The 19,369-nt window shown below is 34.4% G+C and overlaps 2 protein-coding genes across 4 annotated transcripts; one reads left to right on the plus strand and one right to left on the minus strand.

Moving 5' to 3' along the window:
* The first annotated feature begins 1,049 nt into the window (after positions 1 to 1,049).
* Positions 1,050 to 3,274, plus strand: LOC128189382 (malectin-B-like). Its single transcript, XM_052860977.1, has 4 exons — positions 1,050 to 1,537; positions 2,227 to 2,406; positions 2,636 to 2,693; positions 2,975 to 3,274. The coding sequence occupies exons 1-4, from the start codon at positions 1,145 to 1,147 to the stop codon at positions 3,193 to 3,195; spliced, it is 852 nt and encodes a 283-aa protein (XP_052716937.1). The 5' UTR covers positions 1,050 to 1,144; the 3' UTR covers positions 3,196 to 3,274.
* Positions 3,275 to 7,109: 3,835 nt separating this feature from the next.
* Positions 7,110 to 17,976, minus strand: LOC128190446 (monocarboxylate transporter 12-like). 3 transcript variants are annotated; one of them, XM_052862501.1, is made up of 6 exons: positions 17,549 to 17,653; positions 13,344 to 13,398; positions 11,622 to 11,765; positions 8,974 to 9,117; positions 8,081 to 8,878; positions 7,110 to 7,504 (listed from the first exon to the last, which is right to left on the minus strand). In XM_052862501.1, exons 2-6 carry the CDS (start codon positions 13,393 to 13,395, stop codon positions 7,299 to 7,301), a joined length of 1,344 nt encoding a protein of 447 aa, XP_052718461.1. In that variant the 5' UTR covers positions 13,396 to 13,398; positions 17,549 to 17,653; the 3' UTR covers positions 7,110 to 7,298. The 3 variants fall into 3 exon arrangements, with proteins under 3 accessions (XP_052718461.1, XP_052718460.1, XP_052718459.1); XM_052862500.1 differs by lacking the exon at positions 17,549 to 17,653 and adding an exon at positions 14,026 to 14,038; XM_052862499.1 differs by lacking the exon at positions 13,344 to 13,398 and having other exon boundaries at positions 17,549 to 17,976.
* Between the last annotated feature and the right edge of the window lie 1,393 nt (positions 17,977 to 19,369).

Here is a 19,369-nt window from a genome sequence, read left to right on the forward strand (position 1 = left end):
TTTGAGATCCAAAAATTTTATTTTTATTTTTTATGTACAAAATGGTTTACTGGTGCATTTTAAATGATTGACCAAAATATTGAATGTTAAAGTCAAGTTACAAGCGAGATACAGAGGTAAGAATTGATTGTTATGTAAACAAAGCTCGAGTCTTATAGTTGTTTACAAAAAAGATGTAATGTAGAGAATTACCCATCGTCGGATACCCACGGATGATCGCGAATATGATAAGTAAAAGACGCGCCCATGATCACCCGTGGGTATCCGACGATGAGAATTACCATTTATAGACATAATGATTTGTAAAAAACAATTTAAACTAATTCAATATCTTCATAAATACTATTATCAACAAAAGAAAGTTACATTTGACTGAAACTTACACCAATACAACACATATCTAAAAATGACAATATTCGAGCTTGGTTTACAAAACAAAGAATTATGAACTCTGTATCTTGCTTATAACTTGATATTTGACTTCCAAATTTTGACATAGCATTATAAACTTCTATATTTATAATTATAAACATCAAAAATGGAAAAATAAAATTTTAAAATTCAAGTCAAATCGTGTCTAAGTCCCTTTAAGACTTATAATTACAAGCCTAAATATATATATGTCTCATATATTTTCAATTCCCAATTTGTAAATACATATAAAACCATAATTCCGTCGACGGATGAGAAGATTTTTCGTGTTGCTTTTATATATATCAACAAAAATAGTAACAACTCAACTTTGTTAATGCAAATAACTACAAGTTACCATAGTAACTGTTTTTGCTGTTGTTCAAAGAGTAGGCCAAGCAAAGTCAGATATATCTAAAAGTTGGGTTTTTTGGGGGCGCATAATTTGGAATGTATTCCCGAATCAAATGATATGAACATTTTGCATTTTTTCATAATTCTACCATATAGATATTTGTTACAGTATATTTATTTCCGTCCCACATTAAAGTAACTGTATAATTTATTCACAGTCAGATCCACCTACATATTTCAGCGAATCGGTGTCTCCCACATGGAAGGAAGTTGGTAAGAGTTGTCTTTCTTTGTAGATGTCGCTCACATGAAATCAACTTCCTGAAGAAAAGCCGGCGTTAGATAGAAACGTGGAAACGCATACTCCTTTGTTTTTCCAATGGTTATCGGAGTGCGAGCTATGCTGGCACGCTTTCAGCTTCCTCGGGGACGTGAAGGGTCACGCTTTTTGCTAGTTTCACTTTTGATTTGTTTGAAGTGTAGTGCGACACATGCGATCGGGGATGTCATTTGGGCTGTAAATTGTGGAGGAGAGGGGCATACTGATGTCCACGGGATTCGATATGAGAAGGATTCCGCTCCGGTTGGGATTCCTTCGGACTATGGGAAAACCCTAATGATCGACAGAGTAGTTCCACAAGACCAAATTCTGTATCAGACCGAACGATATCACATGTCCACTTTTGGTTATGATGTACCCATCAGGGAGGACGGGGATTATGTTTTGGTGCTGAAATTCTGTGAAGTTTGGTTCACATCACCAAATAAAAAGGTATATTGATCTGTATAACATTACATCGTATGAAAATGAAAGGTATTCATGATGTGTTCGGGACCATGAACAATTTTTACTTGCTAGTTGGTTGCAGTGTGTGCTTGCTATGTGTGCCATCTAGTATCTTATTTTCTTATATTAAGATCATATACAAATGTTATACATATATCATCTGATAATGATTGAGAAAAATTTGTACTGGCTTAAATTAGGTTTAAATTTGGCAAAGCTTAAAAGACTTGCCTTAGAACTAACAATTCTAGGTTGATCAAATGAATACAACTTTATACAACCAACTTGTTAGTGAACAATCACAATGTTTATTGTTAAATACAGATAAAATATCTGTGAATATTTTAAAAAGGGCTGTAACAGTATAAAATGAATGATTGTTTTTTATCAAAGCCTTTCATTGCAATTGTACTATCTGAAGTATGAAGTTTTATAATGTTTATACGTAAATTAAGGAACTATATTAATACCAGTAACGATGACCATATCACTCTCTATTTTGTAGCAAATTTTTAGCAATGCAAAATGTGTAAAATATATATTGTTTATGTGCTTCATTTGGTCTCAGTGAGCTATACTACATGTGTGTTTTTAAAGATCCCTTATAACAAGGATAAAATAGCAACTTTAAAACAAGGATAACATATCCATGATCTGTGTTTGTTAATTTGTAGGTGTTTGATGTGACCTTGAATGGAGAACACACTGTGGTAGAGAATCTTGATATCTACAACAAAGTAGGGAGAGGTGTGGCTCATGATGAAATTGTACCCTTCTCAGTAAGAAATGGCAAATTGAAAGTCAACGGTGAAACTTCAAAAATCAATGGAAAAGTTTCTGTGGAATTTATCAAGGTATATTATTACTCTCTCCCAATTTAATTTACCACACTATTTGAACATATCAGAAGTTCAGAACAAATTTCAAATATTTGTTAGTGTCATTTAGATCATCCATTACCACCATCATCATCCTTACTGCATGAAGAAAAGTTAATTGATACCAAACCCAGGCTGCTGTTCACTGTTCATTAATATTTCAAGAATTCGCTGCTAAATTTGATATTTATATGTTATTCAACAGGGAGAATATGACAACCCCAAAATCAATGCAATATATGTTATGAAAGGCACAGTTGAAGGTAATTCATTTCAACATTTAAAAAATATATTGATTATTACAAAAGGAAAAAAAAACCAAATTTATTATTTTCAAAGAGAAGGTCAAACAGATGTTCTGTTCACTCATAATTATTGTAGGACAATATATTGCCATAAACCTATAAATTGCTAATCCTAATTAACAGGATATTGTTGACCCTTGAGTGAATTTGATTTTCCAAGTGATTTATATCTACATAAATTACCTTGTCAAAGGAAAATAATCTTATGAAATTCATGTGAGGCATTTCTATTTCTACAGATGTCCCAAGCCTGGCTCCCCTTCCTGGGGTCCAAAAGGAACCAGAGGAGGAAGAAGAGGAAGATGAATTAAATGAATCAAAGTCATCAAAATCACGTCGGCCATCCGGCCCAAAAGTGGCCGACCCTTACTCTGAGGATGACACCAGTACCATCCTCTTGCCTGTATTTGTAGCAGTAGGCGCATTCTTCCCACTTTTGTTTTGTTTATGTAAACTTTGATCAAATTAAGTATTTTTATTTAAAAAATGTTAAAATCCTTTTACAAGATATATATTATGCAACATTATAAAATTTCCTTTTAAAACATTTTTAAATTACTGGTATTACAAAATGTACTGTATTTGCTTTCAAACAGTGTGCTTGATACTTTATATTACTTAACAGTTTGCAACTTAAAAGTTTAGCATTTGACTATCCTGTTTTTATATTGGTGACTCCTACAAGATTTTTAGCATCACAGATATTGTGTTATGAGTGGTTACAATTCACCATCATTTTTTTCAGCCCCAGATATTTGTCTAATCCATTGCCATGTTTCATTGATTTACAAACCTCTCAGGTTATATAAAGACACCATTTTTCTGAATCCCTTGTTACAAAGTATGAACGCATTTTTAATACATATATTTTTTTGTGGAGTTTATATTTCATCTTTCATTTTTTAGTGCCATACAACACAAAAGAGCTTGCGTCATGTAAAAATATATAACCTGCTCAGTAATTTCTTTCTATGGTTGGCCTTAAAATTAACATGGTTTAAATACTTGCATTTCATTAAAAACATTTAACGTTTTGCCTTTCCAGATTAACATATTATTTGACATCACATAATTGCATGAAATCAAATTTTTACAAATGCCTATGGAATATAAAAAAGAAATTGTAGAGTTTTAATTGATTACAAGGTAATAGACCTAAATACTAGAATGTGGTTTTAGGTAAAATGTTATTTTTTTTTCAATTAAATGGGCAGATGAATTTAGTTGTAAGTTATAAGGGTTTACATGGAGTTGTAGCTCTTTTGAGGGTTCACTAGAGAACTAGCTATCATCACTATATAATCATTCCAACATTTTCAAACCATTTATAAGTGTTAGTTTATATATAATCTATTGTATTTGTCAATAATTGTGTGAATAATGGTGCAAGAATATGCCTTCTATTATTTAAATCATTTTAATTTATCAAATTTTTTTTCTGTTCAGTTTTATTTTTTATAGTCAAGATTTTGTGTAATATTTTGACATTTCTTACACCAATATCTTCTTATATTATAGAAATTTTAAATGATAGATCATAATACTAATATATATTTACGTCAATCTACCAGTACTTGTAAAACTTTAAAGATAACTGATGAGTTTGCATAGTTTTTGAATATTCATTTACCCTTATATCATTTGGTCATGTGTTTGCATAAAAGGAAGAGTCTTTCATAGTTATATGAAATGTATCACTTTCACAGTGTGAGCAGATGTAATGACTGTTTCTAAGAGTGAGTCAATATGACACCATTGTTTGAAGTGTTTACTGAACAATCTCACCTTTGTGTTCTGATCAGAGACAATTGACCAGCTGAGCGACTAATTTTATATCCACAGGTAATGCAACATTAGCTTTAAATTTTGTTAAACAGTAAACACAATGAATTAACTTGTGCTCAGTGATCCTTAAAGAGGCTGGACGGTTAACATGTTACTCATCAGACCTATCGTTACTCATCAGACCTATCGTAACATTTTGGGAATTTTTTTTAATAGTTTAAAAATGACCACACTCATCCAGCCCACTTAACTCTTGTATTATATCTGGTGCAAAAATGTTATTGAGGAAGCTTTATGTATTTTTAGTTCAATGAAATTCCATACCAGTCCTGTATCTATTTAACTTTTAAAGATTCTATCGTAAGCAGCAATTTCTGTAGTAGTGTTGTTCTGTTGTTGATTTAATAGGATAGATTAGTTATTATTGTGCAATATTGGTCGAGCTTTGATCAGTGCCAGGTATATGTAACCATGATCAAAGCTTAGATACTCTGAATGATGTTATGTCATTTTATTTTGCCAACAGTTATTGAAGCCTAGATAAGAAATACAAGTACTTAATATCATCTGAAAGATATATTAACCAAATGTCAAAGTTTTTAAAATATGTTGTAAATGAATATAAGCTTATTTTTGCAATAGTTGGTTAGTAAGTTAGTTGTAGATAAGTCTTGATTTTTGATATTTGCACATTCATGGAAAACTACCACAAGTGAAGGAAGCAAGACACTGGTTTAAAGACAGCCTTTTAGGTTGTGTAAAGAATTATATTAACTAAAAATGAAAGTATTGTAAGCATTTTTACTTCCAAAAGTGTGTAGGGTTGTGTGTATAAGAGAGTAAGTCGATTTTATTTATGTTGTTAATTATGAATATCCCTGGCATGAATGGACAGCAAACACAAATTTGTGTGACAAAACTGTCCATAGCCTCATACATGTATATGTTTTCTATAATAGAAACTAACTGTGTATATGCGATCAGTTTTGCAATAGAAATGAAAGATAGTTAAATATTGTTTAAAGATGAATCATTGTCACTAACTGATTATAATTGTGTCTGTGTGTTCTCTGACTATTTGTAGGTGTGCTATCATCACTCTTTAAAGTTTTAAAATAAAACTTGAACAAATTGTGTCACATGTCGCTGCTGATATCTTCTGTGATGTCATATCCTCTGTGGTTTCATTAGTAAAAGAAACTAGGTATGTAGATGGTGTAATCCTCACCACTCTATGCCCTTATTTGTTTTTTTTTTTTGTTTTTTTTTTTTGGGGGGGGGGGGGGTGGTGTCACTTTTTTAGCTCACCTAGACGAAGTCGGGGGGGGGGGGGGGGGGGGGGGGGGCTTATGCTACATGTATACCCCCCGCGTTGGCGTCCGGACCTGGTTAAAGTTTTTGTTGCAGGTTCTGTATCTAAGTTATTACAGGTCCTTACTTCACCAAACTGAATGGTATCTGTGATTACCTATGTTATAACTTTGGATTATCCCCAATTTCAACCATATCAACTTAAATAATTCTAATATATGTCCAATATTGAAGATTTTTTTCTGGGAGGGGGATGTTGTGTTACAGTGCTCAGTTTTGTTGGAGTTGTACAGACTTGAAAGGTCAAAGAAGCCAATGTGAAGTATCGGTTGCTGGTCAAGATAAATTTTAACAAGTCTAAAATTTATAGTGGAACGGAATTTAATGTTACAGCTAATATAAAAAGCTGTAGGTATATATATAACTGCATATACTAAAAAGGGTCAATCCCATTACTCCAATATTTAACATTCACTTTAATACACTATTCTCATTTTGGATTCAGTCACGTGTTATGTGCTTTCTAGTTTTCTATGTTTTCTATGTTTATACATTCCGTATTATGTGTTAAGTTTACACCAATAAACATTTTAGTTAATTAATTTCCGTCTTATACGGAAAAAGATGTATGTGTTTCCCACAGATCCTCCCAATTCTACAAAGCAGTGATGTGATCAAGATCAATGATCATATTTTGATTTTACGAGCTTTCGGTGCACATAGAGATGAATAAATATGGCCAACTTTTTCACGCCAATGAATTCAGTTGTTCAGTCTAGAGTTTCGTACATACCAATTCACCGAAGCTGTGCGGCCAAAGGAATTTTTGGCAGAAAAGAGCAAAATAGTGGCAATTTGTTTTAAATTCTTCTTTAATTAAAACGAATATTCAATTTGTTTTGGGCAACATCGATTATGTGAGCCAGTTGGAACGGAAACTTAACCCTCCACTCCATATTAGACAATACAAGTATTTCTTACCAAGGGAGCTCGTAAGATTATTGTTCATTCAACCCAAGTATACATTTGTGTAACATTAATCATGGACAAGCCAATGGGCAAATGTTCGTTGAAATTAAAGGTTATAATTAATAACAGTTAAATGCGTACGTGTTCCAAACTGGAAGGGTTCACCTGAAAAGGTTCAAAAGTAATATAGAAAATTATGAACTTTTGGCAAACATACATAAGGCTATACTAGAAAAGAATACCACCGATTCTCGATCTTTTTTTTTTGAAAGGGGGGTGTATTGAGATAATTTAGCATAAAAATAAAGCAATGGTATAAATGGAATTTTATTTCATGAATATTTCGTTGTTGTGTCTTAAACAACATGCTATTGAATAACAGTTGTGTTTTACACACGAATTCATTGCTGATATCGCCTACTTCGCATCACCTATTAAAGTCTCATAATAGAAGTACTATGATACATAGTACAAGTAATCCTAAACTTCAAGCTCTTTTCATTCGATTCCTGCCTCTTTTTCTCCACCCAAGAGTTTATCTTCTGCTGCCTCAGCCTTGCCCTGTTCTATCACTATGTCATTGTCACTGGTATTCGTGTCAAAACACCTGGAAACAGAGAATGCTACCATGGCAGCCAATAATTGCAAAACTCCTGTGATGAAAAACACGTTGTCCCAGCTCTTCGTCAAATCCTCAATCCAACCTAAAGTAAAGAAATGGTGAGCAGACTACAAAATTCTGCATGCTTCGAAACACCTTTAAACTGAAATATTTACATTTTCAACTGTCTTTGCCTGTGATAACATTACGAATCCATTTTGAACCCTAAAACCCAATAACTTCACAAAACATGATTGACACAAAATGGGCGTGTCTTACAGCATAACCGCAAAGCGGTATTGGCTGCGCCGCGTTGTAATACATAGCATGTGCTACATGAAAAAAAATAGTTGTTTTAAAATAATGTTGTTTTAAAGTGTACAAATTGGAAATAATATTAATATAAGTAATAAGGAATCATTCTTTGGATATTATGAGGTGTTAATTTTGGTCGGAGCGTGGTCATATCCAATAAAGCCCGAAATTATCACCTCAAAATACTCAAAGAATGATTCCATATTCATTAAATACTCTGATACTAAAACCATCTTTTATTTATAAATTTTAAAATCCATAGGTCTATGAAATCACGAGAGAGAGAGAGAGGGGGTAGGGGATGGCATAGGGAGAGCGAGAGAAAAGCACTCGAGTGTTCCTCGAATATGCCTGATTTACTTACCTAGACAAGGTATTCCAAGTAAGGAAAAGACAGCAATGAATATTGTGATGATAGCAAATGCTGACGGCAGATTCTTGAGAGCAATGGTCTCCAGTATTATCACAGACATCAACGCATAAAATGACCCTGGGAATATTCCTACTATTACTGCGTAGATATAGTATATGGTTGTTTGATGGAGCAGCGGTACAACTAGCGTAGCAACACCACTGACGACCATGCAGATTCCGTAAATACACGTGGGCGAAAGAATCCTCAGATCTGTGAACCATCCCATGGCTACCCTGGCGAAAATCTCGCAAACACCCGTCAACGAAAAGATGAAGACAGTGGTGGATTTTCCGACATTTTCCGATTCCAGAAACGACGGGAAAGTGTAGAAGTAGGCCGAATAGCTCAGAGCGGTCAAGCAAAAGGCCATCGAAATGAAGAGGAAACGCAGGTCTCTTAAGACATCGCTACCACATACACAAAACTTCCGAAAGACAAGCTCTCTGCAAGTCTTGGGAACTTCTTGTGATTTTCCTGTCTTGGTTGTTGAACTTTGAGACTCAGTGAACTCAAGTGGTTGTCTTAAAAACGAAGCTGCCACACAGATATTCAACATAATACCACCAAGAATTATCATAGCACCACTAAGTGCGTAGCGGTCTAGAAGGAACCGATAGATATGTGGGAACAGGAAGCCGCCTACGCCGCTTGCTGAGAGGACGATGCCATTGGCCAGTGCTCGATTCCGCTCAAAGTAGTAGTTAATCAGTGTAGTGCAAGGGACGTATGCCAAGCCATAACCGAATCCTGCCATAAAATGATATAAATTCAAACAAAAGTTAAATAAAAGATATTTTGAGCAGTAACCGATAGAGTCAAGGGGGGGGGGGCTTTAAGCTCACCTGCGATGACGCTGTACGTCAGGTACCAGTACAAGACATTGTGGATGAGGGCACTGGTCACGTATCCCAGGCACAGAAACACGCCGCCCAGGAGACATACCGAACGGAAAGAGAACCGAACGGCCAGAAATATAGAAAACGGACCTACAAGTAAAGTATCCAGAATATAAAGTTATAATTAGGTTTCCAAATACATAAAAGATACATGCTCCTTTATGTACACAAACATGAATATATATTGTAATTTCTCTATGAAAGGACCCGAATCTTTGGCTTGCAAAGATTGGTATTGATTGTACTGTACTCTGTCCCAGAATATTTATGCATGATTTCCCCCTTTTAAAGGGGCATGGTCACGATTTTGGTCAAATTTTATTGTTCTGTTTTTATTACTTGCAATGCATTTCTAATGATCAAATGAAATTTGGGTGCCAGTCGTTGAGTTTTAAGCAAAATACAGGGCTTACAATTCTTCGTCATGTAAATAAGGCCCGTGCCCTGTTTTTGTTTTCATAGGTTTAATATACCAGTACAAAATCTTTTGAAAGCTGGTTTGTCTATCTTATGTTATATTTGTTGGACTAATAGTCATACAATAATTGCTGTATCTAGAAATGAAACGGGGGCGTGACGAGTGCCCGCAAGGGCACGAGGTCACGACCCCGTTTCATTTCAAGATACAGCAATTATTGTATGACGATTGGTCCAGCAAATGATTTGTGGCACGCCTTCTTTCACGAGCTGCATTTTCGCGCGGCATTTCAGTTTGGACCGCTTTGAAAGATGGACGTAGATTTTCTTGAGGATGAATTCAAAATTGAAGAGATCGACGACTTGACATCATCTCAAGTTTGTGACGAAATGGAAGCTTTCGACGGATTGCTTAACATGAGCGTTACGCAGACGCTTGCAGAGTACGAAACAGGATTGGATCATGCATGGTGAATTTAAACAGGATTGGAACTTTTTGGGTAAAGACGAAAACATTTCAAAAAAGCCGACCACGTCGCCCAACGAGTGTACCGATAACTCGATTGCGTTGAACACTCCTGCTCCTAATATCCCCGAGTGTTCCGTTTTTCCGGAAACATCTGCAACTGTCCATAGTGAAGAGGAGCCCATGAGCAAGAGGCCTAGATTCCCGTTTGGAGAATTTAAAAACTGCAACATTACGTTTCAGTTTTAAAGTATAATTAGTAGCCAGATAGTTTGATAAACTACACGAAACGTATATTTTTCATATTTTTGTTGAATTTTATGTTGTCTGTGTTAAAAATTACACAAGGACGTTCAGCAGCTGTTCGGGTGTTTATGGAGAAGAATTTCAGTTTAGAGTTGTTATGAAATTGATTAAAGCATAAGTTTTGTGGAAGTTTGCTTTTTTTTTTCACTGTACAATAATTCAAAAATTATTGTACGGTACTATCACCATGCCTTCTTTCATACAGTACAATAACTTGTAAATTCTAAAGTTGTTGTACGGTGATATGCCACGCCTACTCGGGTGAAGAACAAGTATTGGAAATTATTGTACACCAGTCATGAAAGGAAAAACGCCGCATAAGTGCCACAATATTCATTTTAAGCATAAATGAACAGTTCCTAACGATTAACACATTCATTTTAGGTCTAAAACTGGAATTTTCACTTCAAAATGTAAACAAACGCTTTGTTTACATAGCGAAAAATTGTAAGCTCTGTAACTCGCTTACGACTCATCAAATGACACTCAAATTTTGGTCAAATGCCTTACTAAAGCATTGTAAACATTAAAATCGAAAAAATAATTTTTGACCCTGTAAAAGGACTTAGACACGATTTGACTTTAAATTTTCAAAATTTATTTTTCCCTTTTCAATGTTTATATTGATAAATATAGAAGTTTATAATATCATGTCAAAATTTGAAAGTCAAATGTCAAGTTATAGGCAAGATACGGAGTTCATAATTCTTTGTTTTGTAAACAAAACTCGAATATTGTCATTTTTTACATATGTGTTGTATTGGCGGAAGTTTCAATTAAATGTAACTTTCTTTTATTGATAATAGTATTTATGAGATATTGAGTTAGTTTGAATTGATTTTTACATGTAATTTTGTCCAAGAAATGGTAATTTTCTACATTTCATTTTTTTGTAAACAACTATAAGACTCAAGCTTTGTTTACATAACAATCAATTCTTACCTCTGTATCTCGCTTGTAACTTGACTTTAACATTCAATATTTTGATCAATCATTTAAAATGCACCAGTAAACCAGTTTATACATAAAAAATAAAAATAATTTTTTTTTATCTCAAATCGTGTCCAAGTCCCTTTAAACGCCCCCCCCCCCCCCTCCGAGTGTATCAGCTAATAGGGAATTTGCATTGCCATGAAAGTACCCGGATGATAACGTTGAACAATTGTGTGAAGTGATCCAAGTGACTTTCGAATGATAAAAGATGTCAGTTTTTCCCATTATAAATCTCCTAAAGAATTTTTTTTTTTTTCGTGTGGACTTATCCGGGCAAAGATAAATGAAGTGTCAATTAAAAAATCTTGTATTTTATCTCTCTCATCGCTTCCAATTGTACTTCTTAAAAATCGTGAAAATTGCTGGGAACAATAACATGGGACGGAGTTTAGTAGTTACGGCGCTCTATTACCTGTCAGTGACTGGATGAAGCCGGCGGAACTCCCGATCAGTGCGGTGCTTCCCGCTCCATTGTCAGTCGTCAGCAAAATCTCCGAGTACAAGATTCCAAAAGACTTGATGGAACCCAGCAAGAGCATGTACATAAAGAAGCAAGCTGGAAAAACAAAATAACAGCCGTAACATGGAAGTGCATAGTCAAGATAGTGATTGAAAAAAAAACAATAGGGTAAGACTGTTTCATTTAGGTAAGTTAGAACATTGATAGACAGATGAAAAAACATATACATGTATGTACCGAGATTAACGAGTTAGGAAGTGAAGACTATGTATACATATGTATTTTTACATTCCCTGTGTATTTTTTCCTACATTTCTTGAGAAAACCGATTGTAATTCACAACTGTATAAAAACTGACAGGGCTAAAATCTACACGATCGTTTATCAATTGGTCGAACAAAAGAAAAATCACGGACTGTACCAAAAATAAAGCTTGATGATGCCAAACTCAAATTCTCATATATGAAGATTTCGCTATTTCTTTTATTCAGCGTTCTGATGTACATGAACAATAATTCACTTACTTTTACCTTCTACTTTTGATTAATTCGATAATTTATTACAATAAATGTGTAAATATAAACAATAAAATGCTGTCTTTGATTATTCATGCAAAATTTGAAGGTAGCGATCATTTGAGAAAAAATACATAACCCGCTAGTCAACGTGGGTTATGTATTATTTCTGCAATCTCGCTACCTTCATTCCCGCATGAATTACCAAAGAAAGCATTCTATTGTTTAGATATAAATAATTTACGCTTTTTGGTCAAAAGAAAATCTATAAAAGGCGTTTTTGTTATGTGTATTTTCATACTTAAACAACAAGTCAAACGACAACGCATGCGTATTGTTCTTTTAAGGAAGTAAGCAGAGTTAGATAAGATGAATATAGTCTATATCTGTTCCAATTACAGTAGGGAACAAGTTAGCAGTATTTCAAGTCACTGCGAATCACATGGTCAACCAAAAAGCATTTCAAAATAAAAGGATTTTAAGGTACCCAAGACATCATGACATACTTTTTTAAAGACACAACGTCACATGATGGCAATGTTTTGTTGAATTGTATCCATTGGTTTGGTTGAATATTGTTATGGATCAGTGGTTAACTATCAGGCTTGTAATTCGCAGATCAGCCATACGAAACCGTCTGAGGCTTTTGTTTAAATTTGCTAAATTAGATTTTTGAAAATCATAATTTGTTAAATCCAAAACTGCGTATTTTTTGCTGTTTTTTTACTTTTATATTTCTTATGCTACATGTTATCTTTCATAAACAAGTATTTTTTCTGCTGATTTGAGAAACTATTTAAAGTGTTTTGAGCAACTTTGAATTAAGGTGTAATTGGATTAACCCCTATGTGGGCGATAGGACCCGTAGGCCTCTTGTCTCACTTGAATTCAGTCATAAATTCAGTACAAAGCTGATATAGGTAGCAGTAACAGACATAATTTATGAAGTACATGTATCAATTTTATAGATATTTAGGGATAATATAGATGCACGTCAATATGCTAATATACCCGTATGTAATACATGGGAGAAACTACAACTACTTAAGGAAAACGCAGAGAGAGGATGACACGTAAGTATGTTGGTGGGTGATGGTGATACGGATGTCGTTTTTTATATTAAGATGATCGAACAGAGGACTAAGAAGGACTGTGTTACCTCCCAAAATCACCCAAGCATATCCTCTGTCTACATCAGGAATGGCCACCATATTCTGCCAGACCAAGCAAAAGGCGTCATGACGTGTGATTTTTAAAGAAAACAAGCGGTGAACAGGTACGCAACACAAAAATATATAGATACTAAAAATAGTATACATACGTATATCGGTATGTATATTTTACACTAATCCATCGACTGGTGCAACGATTTTGTAATATCCGTGGTTACAGGTGGTCTCAATATTCATAAAAATACCTCTAGCTTGACAGAATTCTTTTCCTTTTTTTTTGTAGCAATAAAATGTAAGTCAACGATGAAAATGATATATCAATCTCTACAGTATATAATTTCCGAACTGCTCAACAACAAAAAAAAAAAACAACATAAAACACTTGAATTTTTCTCTACTAAATAATAGTTTGTGGTTAGAAAAGGCATTAAGAATTCTATTTTTGCCAGCTAAGGTCATAAGTTCAGTCTGACAATTTACTATTTTATCAATTGATATCGCCTTATCTGCTCGAACACTTCTTTCCCCTACATGATTTAAAAATGCCACTAGATTGTAGTTATTATGATGAAATTATCACTATAACCTAAGGGGAATCAGTGACTTATATATACCAGTAAACACGTGCATAAAACATGAAACTTTAACAATTCATTGAAATATATTTACATCCATCAGGCATGATTCCCAATCGCAACTTCTCGGGCCTTTCCGGCAGGCTCGGAAAAACACCTCGAATGTATTACCTCGGCGTCCATGACAACCCCCCCCCCCCCCTTTTTATAAAACTTGATTTAAATACAACACATTTTACAATCTGTTGAGATGTAAGCTAGACTTCATTAAAGTAAATGATATACCCTCAAATATAACACAGAAGCGACTTATAAGGCTGTCTAGCCGATAGTTATTTTAATGGGAAGCGACTCCATTTTGTATAAAATTCTAACATCCGGTAATGTTAATACATTCGAGGTGTTTTTCCGAGCCTGCCGGAAAGGCCCGAGAAGTTGCGATTGGCATGATTCCTTATACTTCTTACGAAAATTGAATGTACATTCATACACGTAGCTGAATTGGACTGAAATATACAGGTCCCTGTTTATCGATCGGTCGAAACGTTCAGCAACCTAAGAAAAATCAAGGACTGCCCGAAATAATCATGCTGATGTTAGACTCAAATTCCTACAGAAGACAATTTGGTTGTTTCTTTTATCTAACGCACTGGTCTACATTAACAATAATTTAGTTAAATTTTCTAACTTTTTATTATTTATTTTTATTAATAAAGCACCATCTTTAGATAATAAAAGCACAATCTTCTCATGAAATAACCACGTAAGACAAATGTGGCGTTCCATACATTTATGATATATTACTTAATAGAATTTCTTCATTTCATTAGGGTAACAATTCCCTGGTTAATTAATCTATGCACTCGAGGACTGCTATCTACTGGGAGCTACACAACCGTAATCAAACGGTCCAATTATTACACTACCTGCGTGCATAACATCCAAGAGTATTTCATTTCTGAGTTTTATTTTATCTGATTTATTTTAGAAGCTTACCTGACAAACTCCACTGTCCGATATTCTGTAAATTTTGATTTTATAAGGGATTTAAAAATAAATCGTGTTTTTGAATAATCTTTAACATGAATAATTAAAAGCCGCGGGACACACGAGGAGGAGTGTGTGATTGTGGTCCTGTTTTATAACAAGTCAAGTGTCTGTCAGCCATCGTCAGTGTTGGGACCAGCACACTCACACGTTTGTGTCCACCTGGGTACACTTTGGCATTACATCACACAGGGGTTTTTTTCTCATAAAATATGGTTAATCTTCAATTATATCTCCAAGACATACAATATACTAGTAGTATTTTTCCATCATTCACATGCATCTGCGCTGTCATATGAATGGTGTATTTGTTTGTGTAACCCAATTCGAATCAAACCCCAGGTAGTTCATACTTTTTTCGTTTTAATTCATACACATTACATCTGTAGCATACAAACTCACTTTCCTCTAAACAAAAAAAAATAGCGATATAACTTGCCTCTAAATGTGGCCACATCTTGCAGTCGATTTCTGTTCGACTTGGGCGATGTTAAGGGGGATGTTCAGCCATCTGGTACATTTGAGGATAAGAATGTAAACATTTCTTGAACTGGCTTGTTTCTGCCCGAAACTGGCCAAAAATGTTTCAAAAAGATACAAAAGCAATAAATATGAAGTCCTACATGTCATTTCTTTGAAAAGTATGCATACATTAACATATGACAATGCTTTTTAAATCCCTTAGAGCAGCTGTCGAACTCCGCAGCTACAGATTTATTTGAATACTGTGGAATCATTAGATTTCGTGGTGGCTCAATTTTCGTGGAATTCGTGGGTTCCTCTCATCCACAAATTACATTATCCACGAATTAATAAATTAAGGTAATAAAGTCATGTTTCCTTTGTAGGTTTAAGAGAATACACGAAATTACCTCCCCATGAACCTGTAAAGATTAGGCCATCCACGAAAATTGGCCACCACCAAATTTAATGATTCCACAGTATTTAAAAATTTGGAAAAATAGGAAGGTTTATTGGTGTCCTCTCTACAACCATTTGTTGAGAAAAAGGTCTAAGCCGCTTATTCAAGTTGTAACTTTCTCTCAAAGTATGGTACCCTATTCTTAAAATTGGCCTCAAAAGCTATCAATTCCCACAAGATATTTTTGTCTGTGTCTATGGAGGTACATTGAAGATATATTTTCATTGAAATATAATGTATACTTTTTTAAGCTAAGACAATCACTTTTTTGGACCCCTACCCCACTCGATAAGAATTTACTTTAATCTATTCTTATAGAACTAAAAAAAATACTTATAAACAAACATGGGACAGGTATAGAGGTATACGTCAAATTCAACGCGGATTGTTTTAAATTGACATTTATCCCCCCCCCCCCCCCCACCCCACCCCATATGAAAATATAACGTTAACGTGTCTCCATAGACACAGGAGTTCTAAGTATAGACTGCATTTTTCTTTTTCTAAAAATAGATCGCGTGCCGACTGATTAAAATAGGGCACCCTCTTATCCTCAAATGTACAAGATGGCCGTACATCCCCTTTAAAGTAACTCACCAACTTGTAAGGTGGTTATACAGTTCGATTTTAGTTGAGTGCAAAGTGGAGGGAACATAAGAGGAAAAGTCACATTGTGTGACCCCCTCATTACAAGTATACTATACATCTGGAGGGCCGTGCCATGATGTAAATTTTGAACAAATGTATGTGTAATGTTGTAAATTTTGTATTCACTGCCACCCGGTAAATTTAAAAGTTACATCATGACAGCTGGGTAAAATGTTTAGAAATGGCATTTAGTTTTTAACTTATCAACCGTTCATAAACAACAAAAAAAAACATGTAAATTATTATATACAATCATAATTATGTTTGTGCTTTTGTTATTATACATGTATCAATCGTGCTTGTTATTCGGGATGCCTGAAAGGGCCCTAATTTGGAAATAAAAAATATCTATCTTCCTTTCTATCTATCTATCTATTCTTTCTATCCGCCTGTTAGTCTCTCTGTACCATCACTTCTTGCACATTGCAATGGATTCATCTAAAGACCGCAAGATGAACTTTTATATACCAACCTTCATTGCAGGAAAGTGCACAATTTAATCAGAATTGAAAGATACATCTCAATGTAAATGACTGTAGATACGATATATGTATTCCTCCCAAACTGAAAGTTCCATCTATTTAACCAACTAGAATTTAAAGAAATGCCTATCTTACTTACTATCCTTCTAATTAAAAGAATTCGAAATGCCACGTTGACTTACAGAGAATTGTTTTGTTTTTTAACTTAAAGATATATCTATTTAACTAAAAAAATTGTCTATAACTTTAGACATATTTCTTTACTTAGATTAATAGTTGAACTGTTCACCATACATAACTAAGTCATTGTTTAAAAAAAGGAAGTACGGAGGTTATATACGACCGTCTGCATCAAACCTAGGGGGATTGGGGAAGTCCGAAGTTATTTTTAAAAAGATTCCATATTGACGCAAAGACAAACCTTTAAATGCAAATGTCCTAACAAACGACAGAGCACACAAATTGCCAATATTCGTGGAATCAATGAGATATATAATTACATAGATATATATAGCTACCTCCTAGTATAACCCAGGCGTATCCGTGATCAGCGTAACTTCTTTTAGTCATGTTGACAATGAAGTGGACATGGCGATGTGCATGCATGTGCTGTATTCCATCGTAGTTATGCACTAAAAATTAAACTCTTGACAACTTGACTTCTGTGTAAACAAGACTGTAGACTCGAACAAGTATCTGTAATCCGTTCAAAGTTTTTAAAGAAATTGGGTCAGTTGTTGACTTATTAACTGCACGCGGAAATATTAATTAAATAAACGGCAATTTGTGTAATTGCATATTGTTCCTTCATCATTAGTAGATCAGATACTACACTGTAGTATCCCCACAGACACAAGAGTCAACACACCACAATACTGCATATCTTATACCTGTTCATTTCCCTGTTTGAAGTGAATAATAGATCCGTCTCATTGTCTCAGGTCAAACAGGAAAGTGGAACATGAACTATATAGTTTTCTTGACTCGTGTACACTGTACAAGGACAAATTCGTAATAATGTGTAACGTAAGGATGCCAAAATGTAATCTATTTCTCGAATTTGTTTATCCGATCGCACTTATTCATCCCTAGTTGTGCAAATCGTGTGTAATTATAGTTGCATTTATTATTGTCAAAATATATCCCATGCAAAGAATGAACGTCTAGGTTTATTAAAAAATGTAAATATCTAATGGATGGATGGATGAATTATCTAATCGAGTGATTTATTCAATCATAGACTCTAAGTTTACTTTTCCTTTTGAATTTCAAAAATTTCGTTTATTTGTTGATATGGTTAGTCACTTTTTGTTGCATTACCTGTAACAACCTTGCCCATGCGAGACAACAATTTAAAGGAACTTTGAAATCTAATGTTTATCAATTGGCGAGGTAGAACATATTTTGACCTGACAGGAATTAGCACTTTGCGTCACAGATAAGCTTTAAAAGATCAATTTCATATACAAGTTCCAGTGATGCCACTTTTGACATTGACCTTTAAATGGCATTGATAAAAATTCGGACGATATGCAGCTCTTTTAAGTTTTAAGTATACTGTACTTCATTTACTGAATGCAAGGTAGCATCTTTGCTAAACATTGCAACCTTTTTGCGATGTACTTGTATAAGCACAAGAACATTCTTAATTAAGATTTTTCGGAAATGAAATAATTAATTAATACAATAAATAGCAAACAACACATTGAAATATACTATCCGTTATGATATTTTGCTATTCACAACCTCGATAATACTAGTATATTTTCACTTGTATTGTAAGTGTGCACGGTGCTGCACGTGAACAAAACATGTGCTTAGGTAATTTTGTAATAAACATCGTACGAGTATTTTCTTGCATGATCTTATTTTCTTTGCTACATGCATACATCTGTATTCATTCATTTCATTCAAATGCGTTTTACAAAAGAACTTACGACAACGTCGTTAATATTTTCAGCACTATGGAAAGTTCTATCTTTAATGAATTATTTTGAATATTTTAAATTCCTTTGTAAAATGCGGTCCTGAGTTCACGACGTACTAGGAGTTGTCATTTCGCGTACACGGCGTGCACAAATCTCTGAATGCGTGCACAAAGCCCTGTATGCGATTGCGTGCACAAAGCCATGTATGCGTGCACAATGCGTTTTTCCCTTCGAAGTAAAACGCAACACTAGGACCCCAAAAGGTCTCTATCTGGCTTTGCATCCAAACTATGACGACTGACATGCGTTGAATACACTCAGTCTCTGAGTCTCGTGCCCATGTTGGATACCTGCCATAGTGGCTCGTTTCTACTATACGTGTACAGCCATGCAGGGCGTGCGTATTATATG

This window comes from Crassostrea angulata, chromosome 6 (assembly GCF_025612915.1).
Source record: "Crassostrea angulata isolate pt1a10 chromosome 6, ASM2561291v2, whole genome shotgun sequence".
Classification (NCBI taxonomy): Eukaryota; Metazoa; Mollusca; class Bivalvia; order Ostreida; family Ostreidae; genus Magallana; species Magallana angulata.

What these genes read in the sequence shown, in the direction of transcription:
- LOC128189382 (XM_052860977.1), top strand. Translation starts at nt 1,145, where the DNA reads ATGGTTATCGGAGTGCGAGCTATGCTGGCACGCTTTCAGCTTCCTCGG. An exon ending in TTTCTGTGGAATTTATCAAG is followed by an intron (nt 2,407 to 2,635) that starts GTATATTATTAC and finishes GTTATTCAACAG; the next exon opens with GGAGAATATGACAACCCCAA. An exon ending in TATGAAAGGCACAGTTGAAG is followed by an intron (nt 2,694 to 2,974) that starts GTAATTCATTTC and finishes CTATTTCTACAG; the next exon opens with ATGTCCCAAGCCTGGCTCCC.
- LOC128190446 (XM_052862499.1), bottom strand. Translation starts at nt 17,636, where the DNA reads ATGCATGCACATCGCCATGTCCACTTCATTGTCAACATGACTAAAAGA. An exon ending in CGCCTGGGTTATACTAGGAG is followed by an intron (nt 11,766 to 17,548) that starts GTAGCTATATAT and finishes TTGTTTTTCCAG; the next exon opens with CTTGCTTCTTTATGTACATG. An exon ending in ACTTGGAATACCTTGTCTAG is followed by an intron (nt 7,505 to 8,080) that starts GTAAGTAAATCA and finishes TCTTTACTTTAG; the next exon opens with GTTGGATTGAGGATTTGACG.